This window comes from Aquarana catesbeiana, linkage group LG01, assembly GCF_042186555.1.
Source record: "Aquarana catesbeiana isolate 2022-GZ linkage group LG01, ASM4218655v1, whole genome shotgun sequence".
Taxonomy (NCBI): Eukaryota; Metazoa; Chordata; class Amphibia; order Anura; family Ranidae; genus Aquarana; species Aquarana catesbeiana.
In genome coordinates, this window is record NC_133324.1 from 600,225,557 (window position 1) to 600,248,721 (window position 23,165).

General features: G+C 43.3%; 1 protein-coding gene across 1 annotated transcript in view; it reads right to left on the minus strand.

Moving 5' to 3' along the window:
• Window positions 1–22,715, minus strand: part of SMU1 (SMU1 DNA replication regulator and spliceosomal factor) — a 63,878-nt gene extending 41,163 nt beyond the window's left edge. The window contains exons 1-6 of the mRNA XM_073598690.1: window positions 22,559–22,715; window positions 6,108–6,318; window positions 4,175–4,327; window positions 1,436–1,546; window positions 916–1,044; window positions 538–657 (exon numbers count right to left, since the gene is read on the minus strand). Of these exons, the coding sequence (XP_073454791.1) occupies window positions 538–657; window positions 916–1,044; window positions 1,436–1,546; window positions 4,175–4,327; window positions 6,108–6,318; window positions 22,559–22,584 (750 nt within the window). The 5' untranslated portion in view covers window positions 22,585–22,715. The remainder of the gene's footprint in view (window positions 1–537; window positions 658–915; window positions 1,045–1,435; window positions 1,547–4,174; window positions 4,328–6,107; window positions 6,319–22,558) is intronic.
• Between the last annotated feature and the right edge of the window lie 450 nt (window positions 22,716–23,165).

The following is a 23,165-nucleotide window of genomic DNA, read 5'->3' on the forward strand; positions in this document are numbered from 1 at the left end:
CAATAACCTTACAGCCAATAGAGATTTTGGGGGCTTTTTATATTTTTAAGTTGCACTTCTGTTTGTCAAAAAAGCAATATTCTTGTAACGAAACCTGTATTTATAAAGACGTTCTATCTTACAACGGCTAAATCTGTGTCTGTAGTGCATGTTCGAGCCTTAATACCATAAATAACATGTAATTAGATTTAAACTCCAGGAGTATATGAGATTGCCAATTCTAGAGAAATGCTTAAATAATGCATTACAATTTAACTAAACTCATAAGATTTTAGTCTACTAAAATGAACTGGAGATTTTCGTTGACTAAAATAGCATTTAAGGCGAAAGACAATGACTAAAACTAAATCGAAAGTTGACGTCAAAATGAACACTGGTACTAGCAGTATTCTGTAGACAAGTTATATTTTGTTAACATTTTCAACCAAGGTGTTCAATAAAACTGACAGTGACGAAGGGTGCGACTAACTATGAAGCTGTCAATACACAATCTATACCACTGTACTCTTTGAAAAAGAAATCTGTAATAGCACTTGCCTTTCTGATCTTTCCTGTAGTAAAGTTCCACACCTCGATAAACCCATCTACAGATCCGGTAACCAAATACTGACCATCGGGTGAAAAGCGAGCACATTCCACGTGTGATTTCTGACCAAACTGTAAAAACACAAAATTAAACAGTGTTATCAATATAAAAGTAATAAATAATAAAAAAAATAAAAAATTACACACCCCAGAAGCGAATCTTTATATTACACATACATTTGATGAGAAATTACATTACATACATACGTGTATGATCTACTGCCAATCTCCATTTTGCAGGTGTAAGGGTACTTCATAGGTACTCAAAAGGACATGAAGGCACCAGAGTTTACAAATGACAAACAAAACAAAATGCCTGGCCAGCCTTACCTTAATATGCCTGCTGAGCTGAGTGGGGAACTTCTCCTCCTCTACATCTTTCACAGCTGCTTTACCTCTAAACAAATCAATGGTCATTCCTGGGGGCAAAAGTCCCTGATGCTGCTGCCATTTTAATGCCTGAGAAGGTAATGAAGGTGGTGAAATCAAAGACCAATATTCACTCTTACTATAGAGAACAATTATTCTTAACCAAAATTACAACAGAAAATTAATAAAGAGAAGAATTTCCAAAGGTAATAAAATGTATGTTATGTCATAGCACTGTGCATTCCAAACACATTTAATTTTAAAGGACAAATCGTATAATCACAAAGAGGATAGAGATATCTAGCAACTAAGAATACAATAGATTTACAACACCATAGATTCATGTGAAAGCAGGCTCGCATTCTTAATTTTCCCCAAGTATGTATTTGATTGATAAAGTTTGAAATGGAAAAAAAAAACAAAAACAAAAAAAAAAAAAAAAAAAACATATGATTATTTGTTGGCATCAATATGTTATTACCTGTCCCAGGAGTGCCATGAGACGTGATGGAGGCACTACACTCACTTCTCCAGCAAGGGCCTGAGCTATTGCTGCTCTTCTCTTTTCTTTGCTGCTGCCATCAGGATAAGCCTTTGGGAAGCACACAAAAATATTCAATTTACTTGTCATTTTAGGCACTAACCATTAGTCATATAAGAGTTTATATTTTTTCTAACATGACTCAAGCCAACCAATGAGATCTGTTTTACCTGCCAAAGGATATGCATTTGTGTCCACCCAGTCATGAGATTTAAACAGTTCTGACACCACACATCCTTGTCTGGAAAGATGGGAGACCCGATTTTAACCACTTCACGCAAATCGCCATAACTGTACGTTGATACTTTGCTAGCTGCCATAACCCCTGTATTTTCAGGAACGCCGTGCGTTTCTCTTTAAGATAAAAGTGGTCTCTGCAGCAGATTCGCCGCAAGATCACTTTTAAATCGGTGGTGGAAGAGGGCCTCCTCCCGCCACACTCCGGTTGCCTTCGCCGCTTACCGGAGCCGTCAGTAGCGGCGGAGACCATCACGTCCTCTACCCTCACTGCCTGGATGCCGAATGAGGGAATGATGGCCCCCGCTCAGCTCCACAGCATTGGGGGGCGGAAGCGACATCAAACGTCACTTTCACCCAACGCTTTTTTTTTTTTTAATGACATTTTAGTGTAAATATGAGATCTGAGGTCTTTTTGACCCCAGATCTCACATTTAAAAAGTCCTGTCATGCTTTTTTTTTCTATTACAAGGAATGTTTACATTACTCAGGTCCTAATTGGATAGATTAATAGCAGCACAGTCATGGTCTCCTGCTGCCGTCAATCAAATCCAATGACGCGGGAGCCGAGACCTGATATCTGTGTCAATAGACACAGCAACAGGACACGGGAACGCCCCCGCATGAGTGCCCCAAGGGAGAGCGCTTCTCCAACGGGGCACTCGAGAAGAGGAGGAGCCAGCATCGCCGCTGAGGGACCCCAGAAGAGGAGGATCTGGGCCACTCTGCAAAAACCAACTGCACAGAAGAGGTAAGTATGACATGTTTGTTATTTTTATTTATTTTTTTTTTAACGAAGGTTTAGTTATCCTTTAAGCAATCAGTGGTCTTTGATCACTCGGTTCTCAGTCTTCGAGTAGGCGGGGGACAGGTGCAGCATCGGTCTGATGCTGCATCCATCTAGGTAAGTATGATTCTTGGAAAACGCACACAAATTTTTTTTTTTTTTTTTTTTACTGTCGGTTATAAAACACATCCAAAAAAAATGGTTTATGAATGTTGCCCAAAATGTATTCTACTACATGTTTGATTAAAAAAAAAAAATCCAAATAAGTGTATTATATTGCTTGGTTTGCGTGAAAGTTTATAGTGCCTACAAACTATGGTGTGTGATAGAGATAGAGATATAAAAATAAATATAAATATATATATATATATATATATATATATATATATATATATATATATATATATATATATATATATATATATTTATTTATATTTATTACACACACCGGAATTTTTTATTTTTATATACTACTTATGGCGGTGATCAGCGACTTATGATGGAACTGCAATAGTGCAGCGGGAAATCTGACACTAACTGATGCGATTCTGGGGGGGACTAACTAACTGACATCACCAGTGACACTAATACAGTGATAGTATTATACACTGTCACTGTATTAGTGACAGTAGCTGGGAAGGGACTAATGTCTAGGGCGATCAAGGTGTTAAATGTGTGCCTTAGTATGTGTAAAGCGTGTCGCTTTTACGAATTGATCTCCAAGTTTTGACGACTAAACCCGCAAGTAGGCAGAGACATGCGGGTACCACCTGTGTGGGCCGACCATCTGCAGTACATTGCGTGTGGTCTGCAAGTGGTTAATGGGCTGACAAATTTTAACGTATTTAATATTTTTACAGTAGTTTTAAGCAAAAGTCTTACTACTTTGTAGACATCTTGTTCTTTTACAGAGATCATTTTAAAAAGGTTCAGTCCACCTGTTATTTGAGATAGGTGATCATGGCCCGTTACACCTGGATGGTAACATCTCAGAGATAACCCCACTTTGCCTCATAGGTGCCATGTGCACTTTCCTGCTCTACCTCCAAATTTTATAAAGCCTCCTGTATGTTCATGTTGAAACAGCTGTAGGCGGATGATAAGAAACAAAATTAATGAAAAAAAAAACAAAACAAAAAAAAAAAAAAAAACCTCTTGCGCCACTCACATGAAACATTTGTTGGAAAAACCTTAAAATATAAAAATAAAAGTTGGTTGGTTGCCTAATTTGCCTAGCATCTATCCAGAACTGAAATGTAATTTTGAGGAGTCCTTAAAAGAGAAGTCTGTGTGTGTATATGAGATAGAGATATAAAGTATAAAAAAAAATAATTTTTATATCTATCGCAACAAAATGAAACTAAGTGGTGATCAAATACCACCAAAAGAAAGCTCTTTTTCTGTGGAAAAAAAAAAATTATATACATTTCGTTTGGGTACAGCATTGCGTAACCACGCAATTACCAGTTAAAGTAGCATAGAGATAAATAGCAAAAAAATGCCCTGGTCATGAAGGGGGTGAAATCTTCCAGAGGTCAAGTGATTAAAAATGACAACACAGAAATCCGATTGGTTACAAGGGGCTCTTATATGTCAGTTGTACAATTCTTAAAATATACCTATATAAAAGTCAACCTACTTTTGATCAAACCTACCTCACGTGGGTCAAAATATGATCTAGCCAAGAGGTTTTCTAAGTGAATGTATCTTTCAGGCTGGGTCTGTTTTAACATGATCATGGGGTCAGTTTGCCTCAGGAGAGATCTAGCAGCTCCCAATTCACGGAGTTCAATCAATTCCAATACAACCTGGAAATTGTGACAAACGAAAAAAAGTAAGATATCACATACATCAGTAAGATGTTAAACAAAAATATATATAAAAATATAAACACATGTAAAAATGTATATTTTTTTAAATTACATAAGTTTGCATTAACAGAGTAAACATATCACATATCGATATATATCACGTTCTATTCCGGTTCCTCAAGGGAGCACCTCTATGCAAACTAAGAAAAGAGAACAACGATATATCCCAAAGCCCATCACCACCAGCTTTTAGTTCAACAAAACACCCAAAATTCTGATATTTCTAAAGGGGCTCCTCTACATTCATATTTCAAAATGAAAGTACACATGTGAAATATTTCTGAGTGGAGAAAGCTGTGTATTTGGCTTTCTCCGGATTCTATAGTTCTGAATCTGAACTTTCAAACCGGTGTCCGGGTTTTGCTAGACACCTGCAATTTGTCTGAATACACAGGCGTGCAAGGTCGTTATATACTTAGAGCTTCCAGTTTGGAGACCACTCCCAGTGTGAGAGACAGAAGGTTTCACCCAGGGGGCCCCAGCCAGACGTCACAAGACAAAGGGGTTTCACCCAGGAGCCAAAGATGCCCCAGACAGAAGCCACAAGACAGAGGGTCTCACCGAGGGGTCAGAAGTGCCCCAGACAGAAAACACGAGGTCTCTTTTTCAGGAGTCAGGTCGGCTCTTATCAGGGTGCAAGGGGAACCCAAATCCATAGGCCAGAAGTGGACCATGCAGCAAGGCCCTGAGTCTAAAGGGTAAGAGAGCCAAGTGATCCAGGATAGCTGGACAACACAGTCAAGGGAAACCTGTAAGAAAAGCAGCAGTGCTGCCAACAAGCAAACAAGATGGCTCGGCATTTTCATTGTTTGGATTATGGTGTGGAAGAAACCCCTGCTTGGGAAACTACTGTGCTTGTGAACTTTTCCTATATTTAATAAAAGTGGTCCACCCCACACACTAAAATACAGTTTTGGACTGGCACAACTCATTGTAAACGCACCTAGCACTTGATTTAAATCCCCCCAATGCCACACCATGTTTGCTCTAGCTCACGGCTCCTTCTCAGAAAGCAAGTTTGAGCTGGCAGACACAATAAGAGCAACGCACTCCCTGTGTGACAGACAAAAAAAAAAAAATAGCCCACTTTGCCCCTACCAGCTAAGCTAGATTTAATACAGAACAAAAAGATTAAAAAAAAACAAAATGTGAGCCTTGATAAAATTACTTAGACCTTTTGCCTTCTAAGGTACATCTATAGACAGAAAGGTTAAATGTTTAATGTGGTTAAATCAAGCTCACGAGTATTGAAAAATAAATGTAAAAATCAGATACTGGTGCAAATCTGAAGTACACTTAAACCCACAGGCAGTATGAGGTATATAACTGAATGGGTTAAAGGAATCAAAAACCACTGCCAATAGAGAGTCAGGGTATTGGTCAAATAATGTCTAAGAATAATATACAAATGTTCAGCCAAAAGCAGGTTGAAGCCTACGCCTGGTTGATCTTTGTATATTATTCTTAAATGCAGCAACAGCTGTGGGCTTGCTGCCAGCTTCAACAGTCGGCAAAGGGCTCTAGAGCCACAGGAAACTGCTTCCACAGTGAAAGCAGGACAAACTTGTGGAATATCCAATCCCTGATCCCTCCTGCCACTAATGATCCCTGTGTAATATGTTGCTTTCAGGGCCACAGCTGTCATTCCACGGCTTGTGTAACCTAGGATCTGTTCTCAAAAAGGTGCATTGGAGGGCAGGGGAGACTAAAACCTTACCTGTTCGTATAGATCTATGAGTGTCTTGTCTGGCAGCTTAAGTGACTGTATGGCTTGCAGAACTGTATCCCAGTGCCCACTGTTAATGTCTGCCACAAAACTCTCAATACTGTCCACGGTGTTTAAAGACACTGTTGTTTCCTCTTGCAATGTAGCCAGCGCACGATGCAAATTATTTTCTTTTAGGTATTGCATGATAAGACGTATGACGCTGAGGAGACAAAGCAATTTTGTTTGTTAAACCGTCCTTAACACATTTTAGTCCAAAGTAGATCTTCAGTCAAAATTTTCATTTTGTATACAGTGGAGATTAAGGTTAGAACCTCCATCAGTTTAAAGTGTTTGTGAACCCAAAAGTGTAAAGCTGTGCCAGCCCCTCTATCAGAGCCTGGCATAGCACACACTGTATAAAAAAAAAAAAAAAAAAAAAAAAAAAAAAAAAAAAAAACTAGGCCTTTAAATACGGATTTAGGGTGATCTTCAGGCTGGTTACGTGACTCGCGGCCACTGTATACCTCCGATATATGGCTTCTGCAGGAGGGGCAAAGATCTCCCTCTGATGTCAGTCAGGGAGATCACATGGCCGCTCAGCCCTTCCTGCAGTAGCCCTGCAAACCAGCCGAGAGTCACATGACCGGCCTGAAGATCGTGCTAAATTGGTATTTACAAGTAGGGCTGGGAGATTTTCCCCCCCAAAAAAATCTGAGATTTTTTTTATAAAAAACTCGATTCACGATTCGAATCCGATTTTTTTTTTTTTTTATTATATTAAAGTGCATCAAGTCTACATCACTGTATATACTGACACACTACATCACTGTATATACTGACACACTACATCACTGTATATACTGACACACTACATCACTGTATATACTGACACACTACATCACTGTATATACTGACACACTACATCACTGTATATACTGACACACTACATCACTGTATATACTGACACACTACATCACTGTATATACTGACACACTACATCACTGTATATACTGACACACTACATCACTGTATATACTGACACACTACATCACTGTATATACTGACACACTACATCACTGTATATACTGACACACTACATCACTGTATATACTGACACACTACATCACTGTATATACTGACACACTACATCACCGTATATACTGACACACTACATCACCGTATATACTGACACACTACATCACCGTATATACTGACACACTACATCACCGTATATACTGACACACTACATCACCGTATATACTGACACACTACATCACCGTATATACTGACACACTACATCACTGTATATACTGACACACTACATCACTGTATATACTGACACACTACATCACCGTATACTGACACACTACATTACCGTATACTGACACACACTACATTACCGTATACTGACACACACTACATTACCGTATACTGACACACTACATTACTCAGTGATGTAGTGTGTCAGTATTCAGTGATGTAGTGTGTCAGTATACAGTGATGAGCACATTGCTGTGTGATGCCATATGGGGGTATTTTCATATATTGAGCACAGTGCTATGTAATGATATTTAAGAAGGGTGAATATATGGAAATGGGATGTGATGGGATGTGACTTCTCTCCTCTGAGGTTTATTCTTTCTGGCAGTGATCATCACATGGCTATCAGTATCACTATCTCATGAAATACACCATACAGGCAGCTCTGACTCACCCTCCCTTCTCGCTCTCTCTCTGCAGCCCGGGAATGTCCCTGTGATCCCCCCACCCCCTCCTCCTCCTGATATCACAGCCCTCCAATACACAGCGGCGTTCCACCAACAGCCTCGCCCACTACCCCGCCTACACACCCACCCACCCATGCACAGCGTCGGGCCTCGCGGACTAGGCCGAAGCCGCGGCCTCGCCTGAAAAATCGTGCCCGCAGCTCCTCAGGCCCGGCGCGGTGCTGTTAAAAAAAAAAAAAAATCTAAAAAAATCGATTTGAAGAAGATTTGAATCGATTTGACCTCTCAACTCGATTCAAGATTCAAATCGATTTTTTTCCCAGCCCTATTTACAAGCCTCGTTTTTATAAAACGAATTATAGTGTGCTATGCCCAACTACAATACAGGGGCTGGCAGTGACCAATTCTAAACTTATTTTTACTAATAGCGGCGGGGATGGGGGCGCAGACAGAGACACAGACACAGAGCTGACAGGCAGGGAGGAGGGGGTGAGGGGGGAGAGAGAGGAAAGCAGGGCTGCTGATGACGAAGGCACGTGCACTGACCACTTTTTACAGTTTAGAGAGGGGCAGATTACATAGCACAAGCACTGTCTGTTAAATCAGCTTTAAGGGACCAGGATCTCTATTTTTTAACAAACACTTTAATGTTCTCTTTACCCTGTTAGAAAGAGTAGGGGACGCTTCAACAGACAGTAACCCAAAAACTCTATTTGAGAATAGCATAAGTTAAAAAGGGCGGTACAGTGGCCTAAGGGTTAGCACTTCTGCCTTGCAGCACTAGGATCCAAAGTTTAAAGCCTGGCCAGAATACTATCTGCATGGACTGTGCTTACAAGGATTCCTCCCACACTAGAAGGACATGCTGGTAGGTTCATAGGGTCTTAAAGCAGAACTAAACCCACAGATCTAACGGCTTCCCAAAATAGTTACATTCAAGGTATACCATTAATGATAACTGCCACAGTTACTAGTGTGCTTATGTTAGCTCTCAAACGAACGGTCAAGCCATTAAATGGCTGGTGTCTTCGTTGATCACATGTGCAGCACTGTGGCAACCCAAGATCAAACAGAGGCTAAGATGGCAGCTTTCTTGGCTGTAAAGAATAGGAGGGTTTAGTTCCACTTTAACTGACCTTAGTATTTGTGCATAAGCATGTGAAACAGGAACCTTCGATTTTAAAGTTCCTTGAGAGCTATATTTTTAATTACACTCATAGGGGTTGTAAACCCTTAGCGTTTTTTACCTTAATGCATTATGGTGAAAAACCTTCTTTACTGCAGGAGCGCCCCCAAGCCCCCCTTATACTTACCTGAGCCCCGTAATTCCCGCAACAGGAACGAGCACACCAGCTCTGGCTGGCGTCTCGTGTCCTTTTTTTTTTTTTTTATTATTAATTCATTATTAGGCTAAAGATTGGATCTCTTTGGCGTAGTTCCAAGTTTTTTTGAATTTTTTCCAACCGTCCCATCTGTCCGAATTTTTACTCCTTAAGTCCTCCAATCTACTCCCCAGTGTCTCCATATTGCAACTCTCCTCAATTGCGTCGAACCACTCCCATAGCTCAGGACTTTCCCTCTTCTGCCAGTTCCTTGGGATCGTTCGTTTTGCCGCATTCAGGAGCAGTGGAACTAAGGACTGTTTGCAGTTATTTGGGTCCCTTAGTCCCCCGAGGAATAGGACCTCCCAGGGGTCATCTGCTACCTCTATTCCTGTAATTTCCTTAATAAGAGGCAATATTTTGCCCCAAAAGCTTTGGATTGTAGGACAGCCCCACCACATATGTCCCATTGTTCCAATAGCCTGGCAGCCTCGCCAGCAGGTGGCTGGCCCTTTTTGATATTTACTTAATATCTCAGGGGTCAGGTAGCTTCTACTGATGCATTTGTAATTCATTTCGGCCGTTCGAGAATCTATTTTTGAATTGGCGCTCATTTTGAAAATTCTTTTAATTGTATCTGTGTGCTTTTTAGTGCCTAAATCCTTCTCCCATTTAACTATATATGGCGGTAACTCCAATTTTTCTGAAGCCAACAGAATTTTATAAATCTGGGAGACTATATTTCTTGGCGCCTCCTTATCACACAATTTTTCAAAATCTGTTAGTTGCTCTCCCGACCTAATTGGCTGCGGGAGCCTTTTCAGAAAATGTTTTAATTGGAGATATCGCCATCTATCCAAGCCCCGTGGGATCCTACCATGTGTGAGCTGTTGGAGAGACAAGATTTTACCTTCGTTCGTGACTTCTCTCAATTGTGTTTTCCCCCAAAGTGCTTCCTTTCCTCCTATACTCTCCATTCCTGGTGTGAACAATGTGTTGTCTATTAAAGTGATCAAGGGTGAATTATACTTCCCATTCACCTTCTTGTAGACCCCGTCCCAAATTTTGAAGACATTTCTAGTTATTATGTGTGTACTATCTGCCAGTGATCTAAAGTGTGGGGGGTTCCAAACTATAGTGCCTAATTGTGTTTTACTTAAATCTGCTTCTAATTTCACCCATTTTTTCCGTTTACTTTTTGTCGCCCATTCTACAATCCTAGATAGCACTACGGCCTTATAATACAACTGCACATCGGGGACAGCCAGGCCCCCATCCAATTTTCTTAGTTTTAATGTCTGAAATGAGACTTGCGGTTTTTTCTTTTTCCAGATAAAGGTCATGAGAATTTTCCTAAGCCTCTTCAGATAGTACTGAGGCAGTGGGACTGGTAGAATCTGAAAGAGGTACGTAATCTTGGGTAATAAAACCATTTTAATGACGTTGATGCGACCGATCCAGGACAGGGCTTTGCAATAAAGTCTATTACATTCTGATCTTACTGAGTCTAGTAGGGGCATATAGTTGGTGTTAAACGTCTTCTTGATTGAATTAGTTAGTTTAATACCCAGATATTTAGTTCTTTGGTCCATTTAAAACTAAATTCTTTTTTTAGAGTTTCTATCCCTGAAATACTTATATTTATATTTAATATTTCTGATTTATTCATATTTATTTGAAAGTTGGATACCTCTCCGTATTTCCTTATTGCTTTTAATATGTTTGGCATCGTCGTGGTGGGGTCGGTTATAAAAAATAGCACATCGTCCGCGTATGCTGCGACTTTGTGCTCCTCTCCATCTACCACAACTCCTCGAATATCAGGGTCTCTTCGAATTGAGGCCAAAAAGGGTTCCATGGCTAAGACAAAGAGAAGCGGCGACAGGGGGCAACCCTGTCTCGTGCCCCTCTCCATCTCAAAGGGTTGAGAAACAGTGCCATTGACTTTAATTACCGCGGTTGGATGATGGTATAGGGACTTTATCTTACTGATCATTTTAGGGCCCAGACCCACTGCCTCTAGAGTCTGAAACATGAACCCCCAGTCTACCCTGTAGAAGGCCTTTTCGGCATCAATAGACAGGAGTAGTCCTGGGGGTCCATCTTCCCTCATTTTCCCGGTCAGGAGAAGGGCTCTAATCCCATTATCCCTTCCCTCCCTATTAGGGACAAACCCCGCCTGGTCTGGATCAACTAAGAGGTTCATAAATTCCTTCAGTCTTTCTGCCAAGACTTTTGCGAGGATTTTTGTATCGTTATTCAGGAGGGAGATTGGGCGGTAGCTCGAGCACAGTAATTTATCTTTCCCTTCTTTCAATATTGTCGTGATAGATGCCTTCAATGCGTCTCTGCTCATCTCAAATCTATCGCCCAACCCATTTAAATAGCGACATAGCCTTGGTACTAAGACCTCTTTATATGTTTTATAATAGAGTATTGTTAGGCCATCTGGGCCAGGGCTTTTCCCAAGTGCCATTCCTGCCAAAGCTTTATTTATTTCTTCTTCAGAGATTGGTCTTTCTAGCAGTTCTCTATCTTCCTCAGATATCTTGGGGAGCGCCGCCTTTTTAATGTAGTTGTTATTTCTTAGTATCTTGTTCATAGAGGGAGTGTCTTGCTTGGGAGCTGAATAAATCTCCTTGTAATAATCTCTAAAAGTTTCTGCCACCTTCTTAGTTGAATACTCTATATGTCCCTCTTTAGTTTGAATTTTTTCTATAAAATTCCTAGTTTTTTCCTTTTGTACCCTTTTTGCTAGCAGCTTACTGGGTTTATTACCCCATCTATATCTTTCCCAGGCTATCTTATTTAGTAATGTTCTAGACTCCTGTTCCAGTAGTGTTTTTAGCTCCGATCTTTTAATGACCATCCGATGATGTATCTCTTGGGGTCGCTGACCGGAAATTTTTTTATGTATTTGTTCTAGTTCCGTGAGCTCATCAGTTAATTTTTTGATTTTTTCCTGTCTGTTCTTTTTCCTCCTCGTACCCATTTCAATAAGCACTCCTCTAACATAGGCTTTATGAGCCTCCCATAATATGGCCTCCGAAGTCTCTCCTGTATCATTAATCTCGAAGAAGTTCTCTAATTCCTGTCTGATTCTGTTATACCCCTCGACATCACTTATCAGCTCCTCATTTAACCTCCACTGTCCCCTCGCGGCTTGTTCTCTTTCGGACATCACTTCTATGGTCATGGGAGCATGGTCTGAATAGGTTATGTTTCCTATCGTGGATCCCTTAACCCTATCAATACCCCTATGCTCGATTAGGCCCCAGTCAATCCGCGAATAGGACCCGTGTACAGGGGAATAAAACGTATAATCTTTTTTATATGGATGTTGAACCCTCCAGATGTCCACTAGGTGCCAGAAGGAGAGCCTTTGCTTTAACTTCTTTAAGTAAGTACAGTCCTTCCTCTGGGGGCGGGCCGTGCTGTCGATGCTCGGGTTAAGGCAAAAATTAAAGTCCCCCATCAAAATCAAGTGCCCTCTCCTGAACTCCATTATTTTCCCCAATATGTTAGCCAGGTACTTCAACGGATTTTTATTAGGAGCGTAGATGTTGACTAGCGTATATTTTTCCTCATTTAATCTACCTCTTAGGCACAAAAACCTTCCCTCTGGATCTACTAGCCTTTCCTCCAGCTCAAACCTTGTATTCTTTGCAAAGCCAATGGCTACTCCCCGTGACCTATTTGAGATAGTGTCTCCTTGAAACCAGACCGGGAATTCCCTAGAAAACAATCTAAGTCTCGATTGGAGTGAAATATGTGTCTCCTGAAGGAACACCACGTCTGGTCCCAGTAATTTTAACTCATTAAAGATATTAAGTCTTTTCTTAAGTGAATTTAAACCTTTAACATTATAACTTGTAAATTTTATTGTTGCCATCGCTCTTTTTAAGACCTCTCGGAATATCCCTTTTCTTTAGACCCTGGAGAGTTCCCCCTTTTCTTGGGGTTAAGGTTAAACCTACCTCGCTAATCCAAAAACACCCCCTCACCATTCCCCCCCCACCGCCCCTCCGGTACCTCCCACCCCCCACCATCCCCCCCCCTCCCTCCCCAGTACCCTCCCCCTGTTCTCCCCCTTCCCCCCCACCCCCCCATTTGGTCCCTAACGAACCCTTGGACCATTGAGGGTCACAATCATTGTGGCCCACCATTGGTCTCCTCCTCTGAAGGTGGAGTTTTAGGCGTACCGTCTCTAGATTTGTATTTTACCCTAACAACAAACTTTGTTGCCCTACATGACCTTTTACTCCCTCTCCCCTCTATCCCCTCCCGCCGGGAAATTCCCTCAACCCATGCTCAGTTCAATCCAACGTTCCATGGACCAGTCCAATGTTGGAGGCGCCTGTAGCCCCAGTTTCTCGCAGAACTCATCTAATTCTCCTGGAAATCTAAGTATTGCGGTTCTCCCATCTCTCGTACCCACTAGACAGGCTGGGAATCCCCATGTATATTTAATATTTTGGTTCACCATGTGCTCTAATAGGGGTTTTAGGTGTCGTCTTCTTGCCAGTGTACCTTTGGCTAGGTCAGAGAAAACATGAACTCTTGCTTCCTCAAACTGCGGTGGGGCATGACCCTTGATTTTATGCCAGATGTTTTCCTTGTCTTCGTAAAATCTAAACCTCACGATTACATCTCGGCTTCTTTCAGTCCATCTGGTGTCTAACCTGCCTACCCGGTGTACCCGCTCAATTTTTGGGAAGTCTTCTCTTCCTAGCCCCAGGAGTGGACTAAAGATAGTCGCCACCGTCTGCCTCAGATCTTCACCCCTATTTTCTGGAATCCCTCTAAGTCTCAGTTTTTGTCTGCGATCCCTGTTTTCCTGATCTTCCAGCCTATAACAGGCTTTTATCTGGTTTTGTTGAGTTGTTTTAAGTTGTTCTTTTAGTCCGGAGATCTCCCGCCCTTGCCTATCAAGCTTATCCTCAGCCTCTTCCACTCTTGTCAGGAGGTTACCTAAATCAGACCTCAACAGAGTGATCTCCGCCTTAATTGATGATTCAAGCGCTTTAAGCATTTCTGCTAGGTCTCCCTTCGAGGGGGGCTGTGAATCATGGCTATATTCACAGCTTCTAGATGCTTCCAACGTGTCATCGGTCAGTGGCTCATCTCTGGAATGGTCTGGAGTCAGGTCCTCCCTCTCGCCTCGTCCCTTCTTCTTTTTATCAGCCAGAAATGCCTTATGCGACTCTAGATGGGAACTCACCGGACTCTCCCCTTTAACCATATATTGCTTGATAGTACTGGCGGGATTGCTCCCAGCTAGGTTATCTTTTGGGGTTTTTGGTGGGCCCCCCCTCCCGGCTTTAGATGAACTGCGACTCATATTTCTGTTATCGATATCCAGTCCTTCTGAGTTTGATCGCTAAGCCCGCTATTAACCGTGGCCGATTAGTCTCCTAGGTTTCCTCCTTTTTTTTTTTTTTTTTTTTTTTGGGGAACCAGGAAAGTTGTATTTAAAGTGCGAGTGCTGATGTAGAAGTGGTGTAGGGTTGATACAGTGGGTATGCCTTGTATCTCTGGGCTAAAATCGTACCTACATGTGGAACTAGTGCAGAGGGCTCCTGGGTATATTTTCCGCCAAACTATGCCCGCCTTATAAGTACTTAGACATTGAAATACAGACTTGAAGATATCACAGTCCTGTAATAGGTATTAGTATGTTACCGATATGGGGAAAGGGAACCGACACGACAGTCCACTGCTTCACCCCAGTATCTCAGCAGCTCCAACGCAGCCCCCCTTGACAATGTTGCACTTTATATTAGGTTTAGGTATAGTTATGCAGTGGAGATGTGTAACATGGTATAAAGAAACCTCTTTTCCCTCCAGCCTATTACCGTATTAGAGGATGAACTCTTTCGGGTGTTTCTTACAGGATAGCTGCAGGCTTAGTTCACCAGGCTTATCTCTAAGGCATTCTTACCTTTGGCTTTATTAGGTATTAGTTGTCTCTTACCACCTCCATATATGGCTCCCTGTCACCACTCCAGGTTACCAGGCGGGGCTCGGCTGTTTCCTTGTCACTCCCGTAGTGAGGCTCCCAGCTTCTGACGCCTGCTTCCTACAGCGTCTATCTGCTTGAATTGAAGCTGATGTTGTATGCAGGGGGGGGTGAAGGAGGGAGGGCGGGAGAGGAGAGCGGAGCTCACTGAACCGGCATCAGAGACTGTCTCTTCGTCCGTGTACTGTCTTCCTCCAGCGGGGGGCCCACCGGCTTTCAGCGTGCCGTCACCCTGCACGCTACACCCGTGGCTCCTCGCTCAGGCGTCTCGTCCGGTCATCCCGCTCTGAGGAGGGGAGAGGAGGTCCGCCAGAGCTTCAGCTGGGCGGCACGCCCGTTGCTCCTCCCTTCCCCTCAGCCGTCTGACGTCTCACGTCATCCCCCTCCCTGTTGTCCGGCGTCTCGTGTCCTGATTGGATAGATTGATAACAGCGCAGTCATTGGCTACCGCTGCTGTCAATCAAATCCAATGACGCGGGGGCAGAGCCGATTCCTGCTGTCTGTCAGGCGCAGCAGCAGGACACAGGAGAGCGCCCGCATGGGTGTCCCGTAGGAGAGCGCTTCTCCGACGGGAAACTCGAAAAGAGGAGGAGCCAGGAGCGCCGCAAAGAGACCCCAGAAGAGGAGGATCGGGGTCACTCTGTGCATAACCAACTGCACAGCGGAGCCAAGTATGATGTGTTTGTTTTTTTTAAAACTTGAACATTTACAACCCCTTTAACCACTTAAAGCGGAAGTAAACCCATCCATAAAACTGTTTCATTTCCGGCACGTGCCGGAAATGTAACACTCACATTGGTTGTGCTTTCAACCAAACTGTCAAGCGATCCAATGGCTGGTGTCATAACTGATCACATGTGAAGCATCATGGCAGTTGTAGATTAAACAAAGGCAAAGATGGCAGCTTCCTTGAATGAAAATGATAGGAGGGTTTACTTACACTTTAAAGGACCGAGCCTCTTTTTTAGATTTGTTGTTTACAAGTTAAAAAACTGTTTTTTGGGTTTTTTTTGCTAGAAAATTACTTAGAACCCCCAAACATTATACATTTTTTTTCTAACACCCTAGAGAATAAAATGGCGGTCATTGCAATACTTTGTCACACTGTATTTGCACAGCGGTCTTACAAGCGCACTTTTTTGGGAAGAAATACAATTTTTTGAATTAAAAAATAAAACAGTAAAGTTAGCCCATTTTTTTTTTTTATATTGTAAAAGATAATGTTACGCTGAGTAAATTGATACCCAACATGTCACACTTCAAAATTGCACCCACTTGTGGAATGGCGACAAACTTTTACCCTTAAAAATCTCCAGAAGCAACGTTTAAAAAATTCTACAGGTTGCATGTTTTAAGTTACAGAGGAGGTCTAGTGCTAGAATTATTGCTCTCGCTCTACCGATTGTGGCCATACCTCACAAGTGTGGTTTGAACACCGTTTTCATATACGGGCGCTACTCACGTATGCGTTCGCTTCTGCGTGCGAGCTCGACGGGGCGCGTTTAAAAAAATTTTTTCTTATTTATATTTTACCTTTTAATTTTTTATTTTTACACTGTTTTTTTTTTTTTTTTTTTTAAATTGTGTCACTTTTATTCCTATTACAAGGAATGTAAACATCCCTTGTAATATAGAAATAGCATGACAGGACCTCTCAAATATGAGATCTGGGGTCAAAAAGACCTCAGATCTCATATTTACACTAAAACGCAATAAAAATAAATTTGTCAATGGCCCTTTAAGAGCTATGGGCGGAAGTGATGTTTTGACATTGCTTCCTCCCTGCAATGTTATGGAGACAGGTGGGGGCCATCTTCCCCTCACTCGTCTCCATACCAAGGAAGGAGAAACATCTGATCGCCTCCGCCGCTGCCAACAGCTCCAGTAAGCGGGGGAGGGCACCAGAGCGCAATGGAGGCCCTCTCCCGTTGCCGATAAAAGTGATCTTGCGGATAGACCGCTCCTATCGAAAACCGGACCGCCGGCTGAAGCAGAGGATATCGTGGTTATGGCAGCTAGCTGTAACCACAATAACCCCCTTCAAAATAAGGACGTATATTGGTGTGCGGCGGTCCGGAAGTGGTTAATACACTCATCGGCCACTTTATTAGGTACACCTGTTCAATTGCTTGGCAACTCAAATTGTTAATCAGTCAACTAAATGGCAGCAACTCACTGCATTTATGCATCTAGACGTAGTGAAGACAACTTGCTGAAATTAAAACCAAGCATCAGAATGGGGAAGAAAGGGGATTTATAGTGCCTTGAAAGTATTCATACCCCTTGAAAAATATTCCACATTTTTTCATGTTACAACCAAAAATGTAAATGTATTTTATTGGGATTTTATATGATAGACCAACACAAAGTGGCACATAATTGTGAAGTGGAATGAAAATGATAAATGGTTTTAAGTTTGTTTTTTTACAAATATCTAAAAAGTGTGGCATGCATTTGTATTCAGCCACCTTTACTCTGGTACCCCTAACTAAAATCCAGTGGAACCAACTGCCTTCAAAAGTCACCTAGTTAGTAAATAGAGTCTACCTGAGTGTAATTTAATCTCAGTTATAAATACAGCTGTTCTGGGAAGTGCTCAGAGGTTTGTTAGAGAACCTTAGTGAACAAACAGCATCATGAAGGCCAAGAAAAACACAGGGATAAAGTTGTGGAGAAGTTTAAAAGGGTAAGGTTATAAAAAATACCCCAAGCTTTGAACATCTCACGGAGCACTGTTCAATCCATCATCTGAAAATGGAAAGAGTATGGCACAACTGCAAACCTACCAAGACATGGCCATCCACCTAAATTGACAGGCTGGGCAAGGAGAGCATTAATCAGAGAAGCAGCCAAGAGTCCCATGGTAACTCTGGAGGAGCTGCAGAGATCCACAGCTCAGGACAGGACAACTATTAGTTGTGCACTCCACAAATCTGGCCTTTATGGAAGAGTGGCAAGAAGAAAGCCATTGTTGAGGCTGGGTTCACACTAGGGCTGCTGAAATTAATCGCCGAATCGATGCATCGGCATCCGACCTTCCACGATGCGGCATCGATGCTATAGCTTTAAGGCATCGATTGAGGATGACGTCATCCTCGCGCCGCATTATGCCCCGCCTCCGCGACCGAAGGGAGCCGAAAGCCGCTGAAGAGCCGCGGAAGTAAGCCGCGCCGGCTTATCCTTCATGCTGCCTCTGACTTACGTCATCCCCCTGCTGCCCTGCGAGGAGCGACGCTGTATGGATGTTTGCGGGGACATGGAGCTGCTGCTGCTAAGAGTGGCGGTGGCCAGCTTGTGGAGCACGGAGCTCCGAGGAGGAGAGTGGAGCCGCGGCATGTCAAGCCAGGTAAGGGGGCCGCATGGAGGACACCTCTGCTCTTCCCCCACCTCTACACAGTGAACATGCAAATAGGGCAATAAATCCAAAAAATTGTGTGCAGAGCTTTGTGGTGATAATAAATGCACAAAAAAAGTCTTACTTATTCAAAGTAATTCCAGTGCTGAGTGTTCTCTGCTGTGCCATTCCTGATTTCTGGTGAATTATTTGAACACAGCAGAGAACACTCAGCACTGGAATTACTTTGAATAAGTAAGATTTTTTGTACATTTATTATCACCACAAAGCTCTGCACACAATTTTTTGATTTATTGCCCTATTTGCATGTTCACTGTGTAGAGGTGGGGGAAGAAGGATGGGAATTGGTCTGTGGTGACACTGGGCAGGGGAGCGCTATGGTAATCGTATTATATGGGGACAGGTTAGTGGTGAGGGGGGCGGGGTATTATTCATCTTGGATAGGACAGTCTGGCACCTCCCTTACCATGTCCAGCAGGTCTACAGTCTCTGACCATCTCCTGTACTATGTCTGCAGTCTCTGATCGTCTCCTGTATTATGTCTGCAGTCTCTGATCGTCTCCTGTACCATGTCTGCAGTCTCTGATCGTCTCCTGTACCATGTCTGCAGTCTCTGATCGTCTCCTGTACCATGTCTGCAGTCTCTGATCGTCTCCTGTACCATGTCTGCAGTCTCTGATCGTCTCCTGTACCATGTCTGCAGTCTCTGATCGTCTCCTGTACCATGTCTGCAGTCTCTGATCGTCTCCTGTACCATGTCTGCAGTCTCTGATCGTCTCCTGTACCATGTCTGCAGTCTCTGATCGTCTCCTGTACCATGTCTGCAGTCTCTGATCGTCTCCTGTACCATGTCTGCAGTCTCTGATCGTCTCCTGTACCATGTCTGCAGTCTCTGATCGTCTCCTGTACCATGTCTGCAGTCTCTGATCGTCTCCTGTACCATGTCTGCAGTCTCTGATCGTCTCCTGTACCATGTCTGCAGTCTCTGATCGTCTCCTGTACCATGTCTGCAGTCTCTGATCATCTCCTGTACCATGTCTGCAGTCTCTGACCATCTCCTGTACCATGTCTGCAGTCTCTGACCATCTCCTGTACCATGTCTGCAGTCTCTGACCATCTCCTGTACCATGTCTGCAGTCTCTGACCATCTCCTGTATCATGTCTGCAGTCTCTGACCATCTCCTGTATCATGTCTGCAGTCTCTGACCATCTCCTGTATCATGTCTGCAGTCTCTGACCATCTCCTGTATCATGTCTGCAGTCTCTGACCATCTCCTGTATCATGTCTGCAGTCTCTGACCATCTCCTGTATCATGTCTGCAGTCTCTGACCATCTCCTGTATCATGTCTGCAGTCTCTGACCATCTCCTGTATTATGTCTGCAGTCTCTGACCATCTTCTGTAGTCATTTGGGGGCAGTCTGGAGCTCCTCTTTAAGTTGTCTGCACTGTTTACACTTTGCTACATGCAAGGAGTGTTGTCTTTTTTTTAAGAACAGATAAAATTTAAAAAATGGAGTTCTTCTGACTACTTAATTTTTTTGGATGAAAACCGCACGCAGTAATCGTGATGCATCGTGAATCGTGGACCTGATAATCGTAATCGAATCGAATCGTGAGGCCAGTGAAGATGCGCACCCCTAGTTCACACTGCTGTGCGGAGTGGCTCACAGCAGGGATCTGGTGAGTCCCTGTTCTCCGTTTCAGGGATGAATCAGGCCCAGAATTTTGGCTGAAACGGACCAGAAGACACACAGGACTCTTCTGCAAACTGCTCTGCAGCCATCCCGGAGCTGTGTGAACCGACTCCATTGAGAGCTGGTCACAGTCTCCTGACATGCGAATTGGATGCAGGGGAAACCCGCATCCAATTCGCACTAGTGTAAACCCAGCCCCAAAGAAAGCCATACGAAGTCCAGTTTGCGAGAAACCATGTGGGGGACACAGCAAACACGTGGAAGAAGGTGCTCTGGTCAGATGAGGCCAAAATTGAACATTTTGGCCTAAAAGCAAAACGCTATGTGTGGCGGAAAACTAACACTGCAAATCACCCTGAACACACCATCCCCACCGTGAAACATGGTGGTGGCAGCATCATGTTGTGGGGATGTTTTTCCCCAGCATGGACAGGGAAGCTGATCAGAGTTGATGGGTGAAGCCAAATACAGGGCAATCTTAGAAGAAAGCCTGTTAAGAGTCTGCAAAAGACTTGAGATTGGGGTGGAGGTTCACCTTCCAAGAGGACAATGATCCTAAACATACAGCCAGACCAACAATGGAATGGTTTAGATCAGGGGACCCCAAAGTACGGCCCATGGGCCACATACGGCCATTTTTACCTGCCTGCAGCTAGAGTCATCAAACTTGCCACAGGGACAGTCTCTCTGCCAAAGTATTGTCGGGTTGTAAAACCTGTGATGCATACCCCTGGCAGTATGCAGCACGGGTCCTGCAAGCACTCCTGGCCTCGACCAATGAGGTATTTTAGTGCAGATCGGCTGTACCTCCCAGCTCCCACCCTGCCGTTTACATCAGTGTAATTTTGTATACAGCGTGCCTGTGTAACAGTACGGTGAGAGCCAAGATGGGGAGGTGCAGACGTTTGATTGAGAGCACAAGCAAATGTGACAGTTAGCAATCCCGGTATGCTTGGAAAGTAACGTTTTTTTAAAAGCTGTTAAATCGATAGGTTTAGTCCCGCTTTAAAGCAGGAGGTGAAGATGCAAAGCCATTCACAACTCTGCCCTGAGCTACATCACCAATCTTGTCTCCAAATATCACCCAAATCGTCCTCTCCGCTCTTCTCAAGACCTCCTACTCTCAAGCTCTCTCGTCTCCTCCTCTCATGCTTAGTACTTCATATTCCCATCGCACACTTTCCTGGATGAGCTCATGAAATGTGGGTGCTGCAGCAACAACCAGCTGGATACTAGTTCAAGTCAAAATGGAAATATTTGCCAACACACCATGGAACTTTCCATGGTGTGCTGGCAAATATTTCCATTTTTACTCCTCTCATGCTTGTCTCCAGGATTTCTCCAGAGCCTCTCCCATCCTCTGGAACTCGCTACCTCCACCTGTCCGGCTATCCCCTACTGTTACTACCTTCAGGCGATCCCTGAAAACCCATAACGTCTCTAACTAATCTTTTACCACTTCCATCAGCTCATTCCCCACAGTTACAACCTTTTGTACCACCTGCCCCACCCTATTAGATTGTAAGCTCTTCTGAGCAGGGCCCTCTTAATCCTCTTGTATTTTATTGTATTATAACTGTATTGTCTCCTTTTTATATTATAAAGCGCTGCGTAAACTGTTGCCGCTATCTTAAATCCTGTTTAATAATAATACAATGCCTATCAAATGCTAAGAGTGATCTGAACATATTGCTCTTCAGAGGGCCGCTCTAGTGTAATCTAGCCCTAAGGCTAGGTTTACATTAGTGCGGGTGCATGTAAATCGCACACAAAGCGCGGGGCTTTAACCGCTTCCAGACTGCCCACCTCACATATACTGCGGCTGGGCGGCCTGGCTGCGCAAAATCACGTACCTGTAGGCGATTTTGTGAACTGCGGTCTGCAGGAAACGGCAGGCACTGCGGCCCATACGCTGTGTCCACACAAAGGTGCCGCGCAGAACCGCACTGACGTGAACCTAGCCTAAGAGTGCGGAGAGTGGAGGATGAAGTGTGACTGCTTTTTCAGGCCCTCTAGACATAAACCACCAGGGGGCAGCCCCATAATAAAGGAGCACTTTTATCTTTCCCTGGAGTACAGCTTTATTTTGCCTTTCCTTATTACTCAGAAAGATGGCGACATTCCAATAAAATTTCATGATTTTCACCAGAATATCAGAAAGTTTTTTTTGTTTTATGTGCTTGATCTCTAACCATTCCCAGACAACCGTCCAAGCACACACCACACACGAGAGGATCCTAAACAGAGCCGATTCCAGCCCCAGTCATGAAGCAGACGGGTCCTCCCCGAACACAAACACGACGTGATCGGAGAATCCATCACACCGCCCCAATTTACTCACTCGGACGACTCGATCTCGATGGACATCTTTGCGGCAGTTTCTCTCTAGGCAGCAGCAAACCTCAACCCGAAAACCACACACCTTCCGTCACCTCAACTGCGCCGTCTGCAGGTTTACACGTCACTTCCGCTTTTCAGCCACGTTGAGGATATTCGCTGTGAACAGAAGAGGGCGCTAAACGGAGGTAAAGGTGAGCCTGAGGGAGAAGGAGTAAAGCTTGGAGACGTGACTGCTGCTGCAAGTTTATGGGCTTGTTTTACTTGGTTATTTTAAAATATCTTTTTGTAAGGGGCATAGTTATCGAGATTATAAGCATGAGCTCTTCCCATTGCAACATGTTTTGGCTGCATTTATAAAGCCACAAATAGAACTGTAAAGTGAGTGTTTAACGTAATAATAATAAAGCTTTTTTTAACCACTTGCCTACAGGGCACTTTCACCCCCTTACTGCACGGGCCAATTTTCGGCTTTCAGCGCTGTCGTACTTTGAATGACAATTGTGCGGTCATGCAACATTCTACCCAAACGACATATTTATTATTTTTTAAAACAGATCAAGCTTTCTTTTAGTGGTATTTAATCACCACTGGGTTTTTTTATTTTTGCC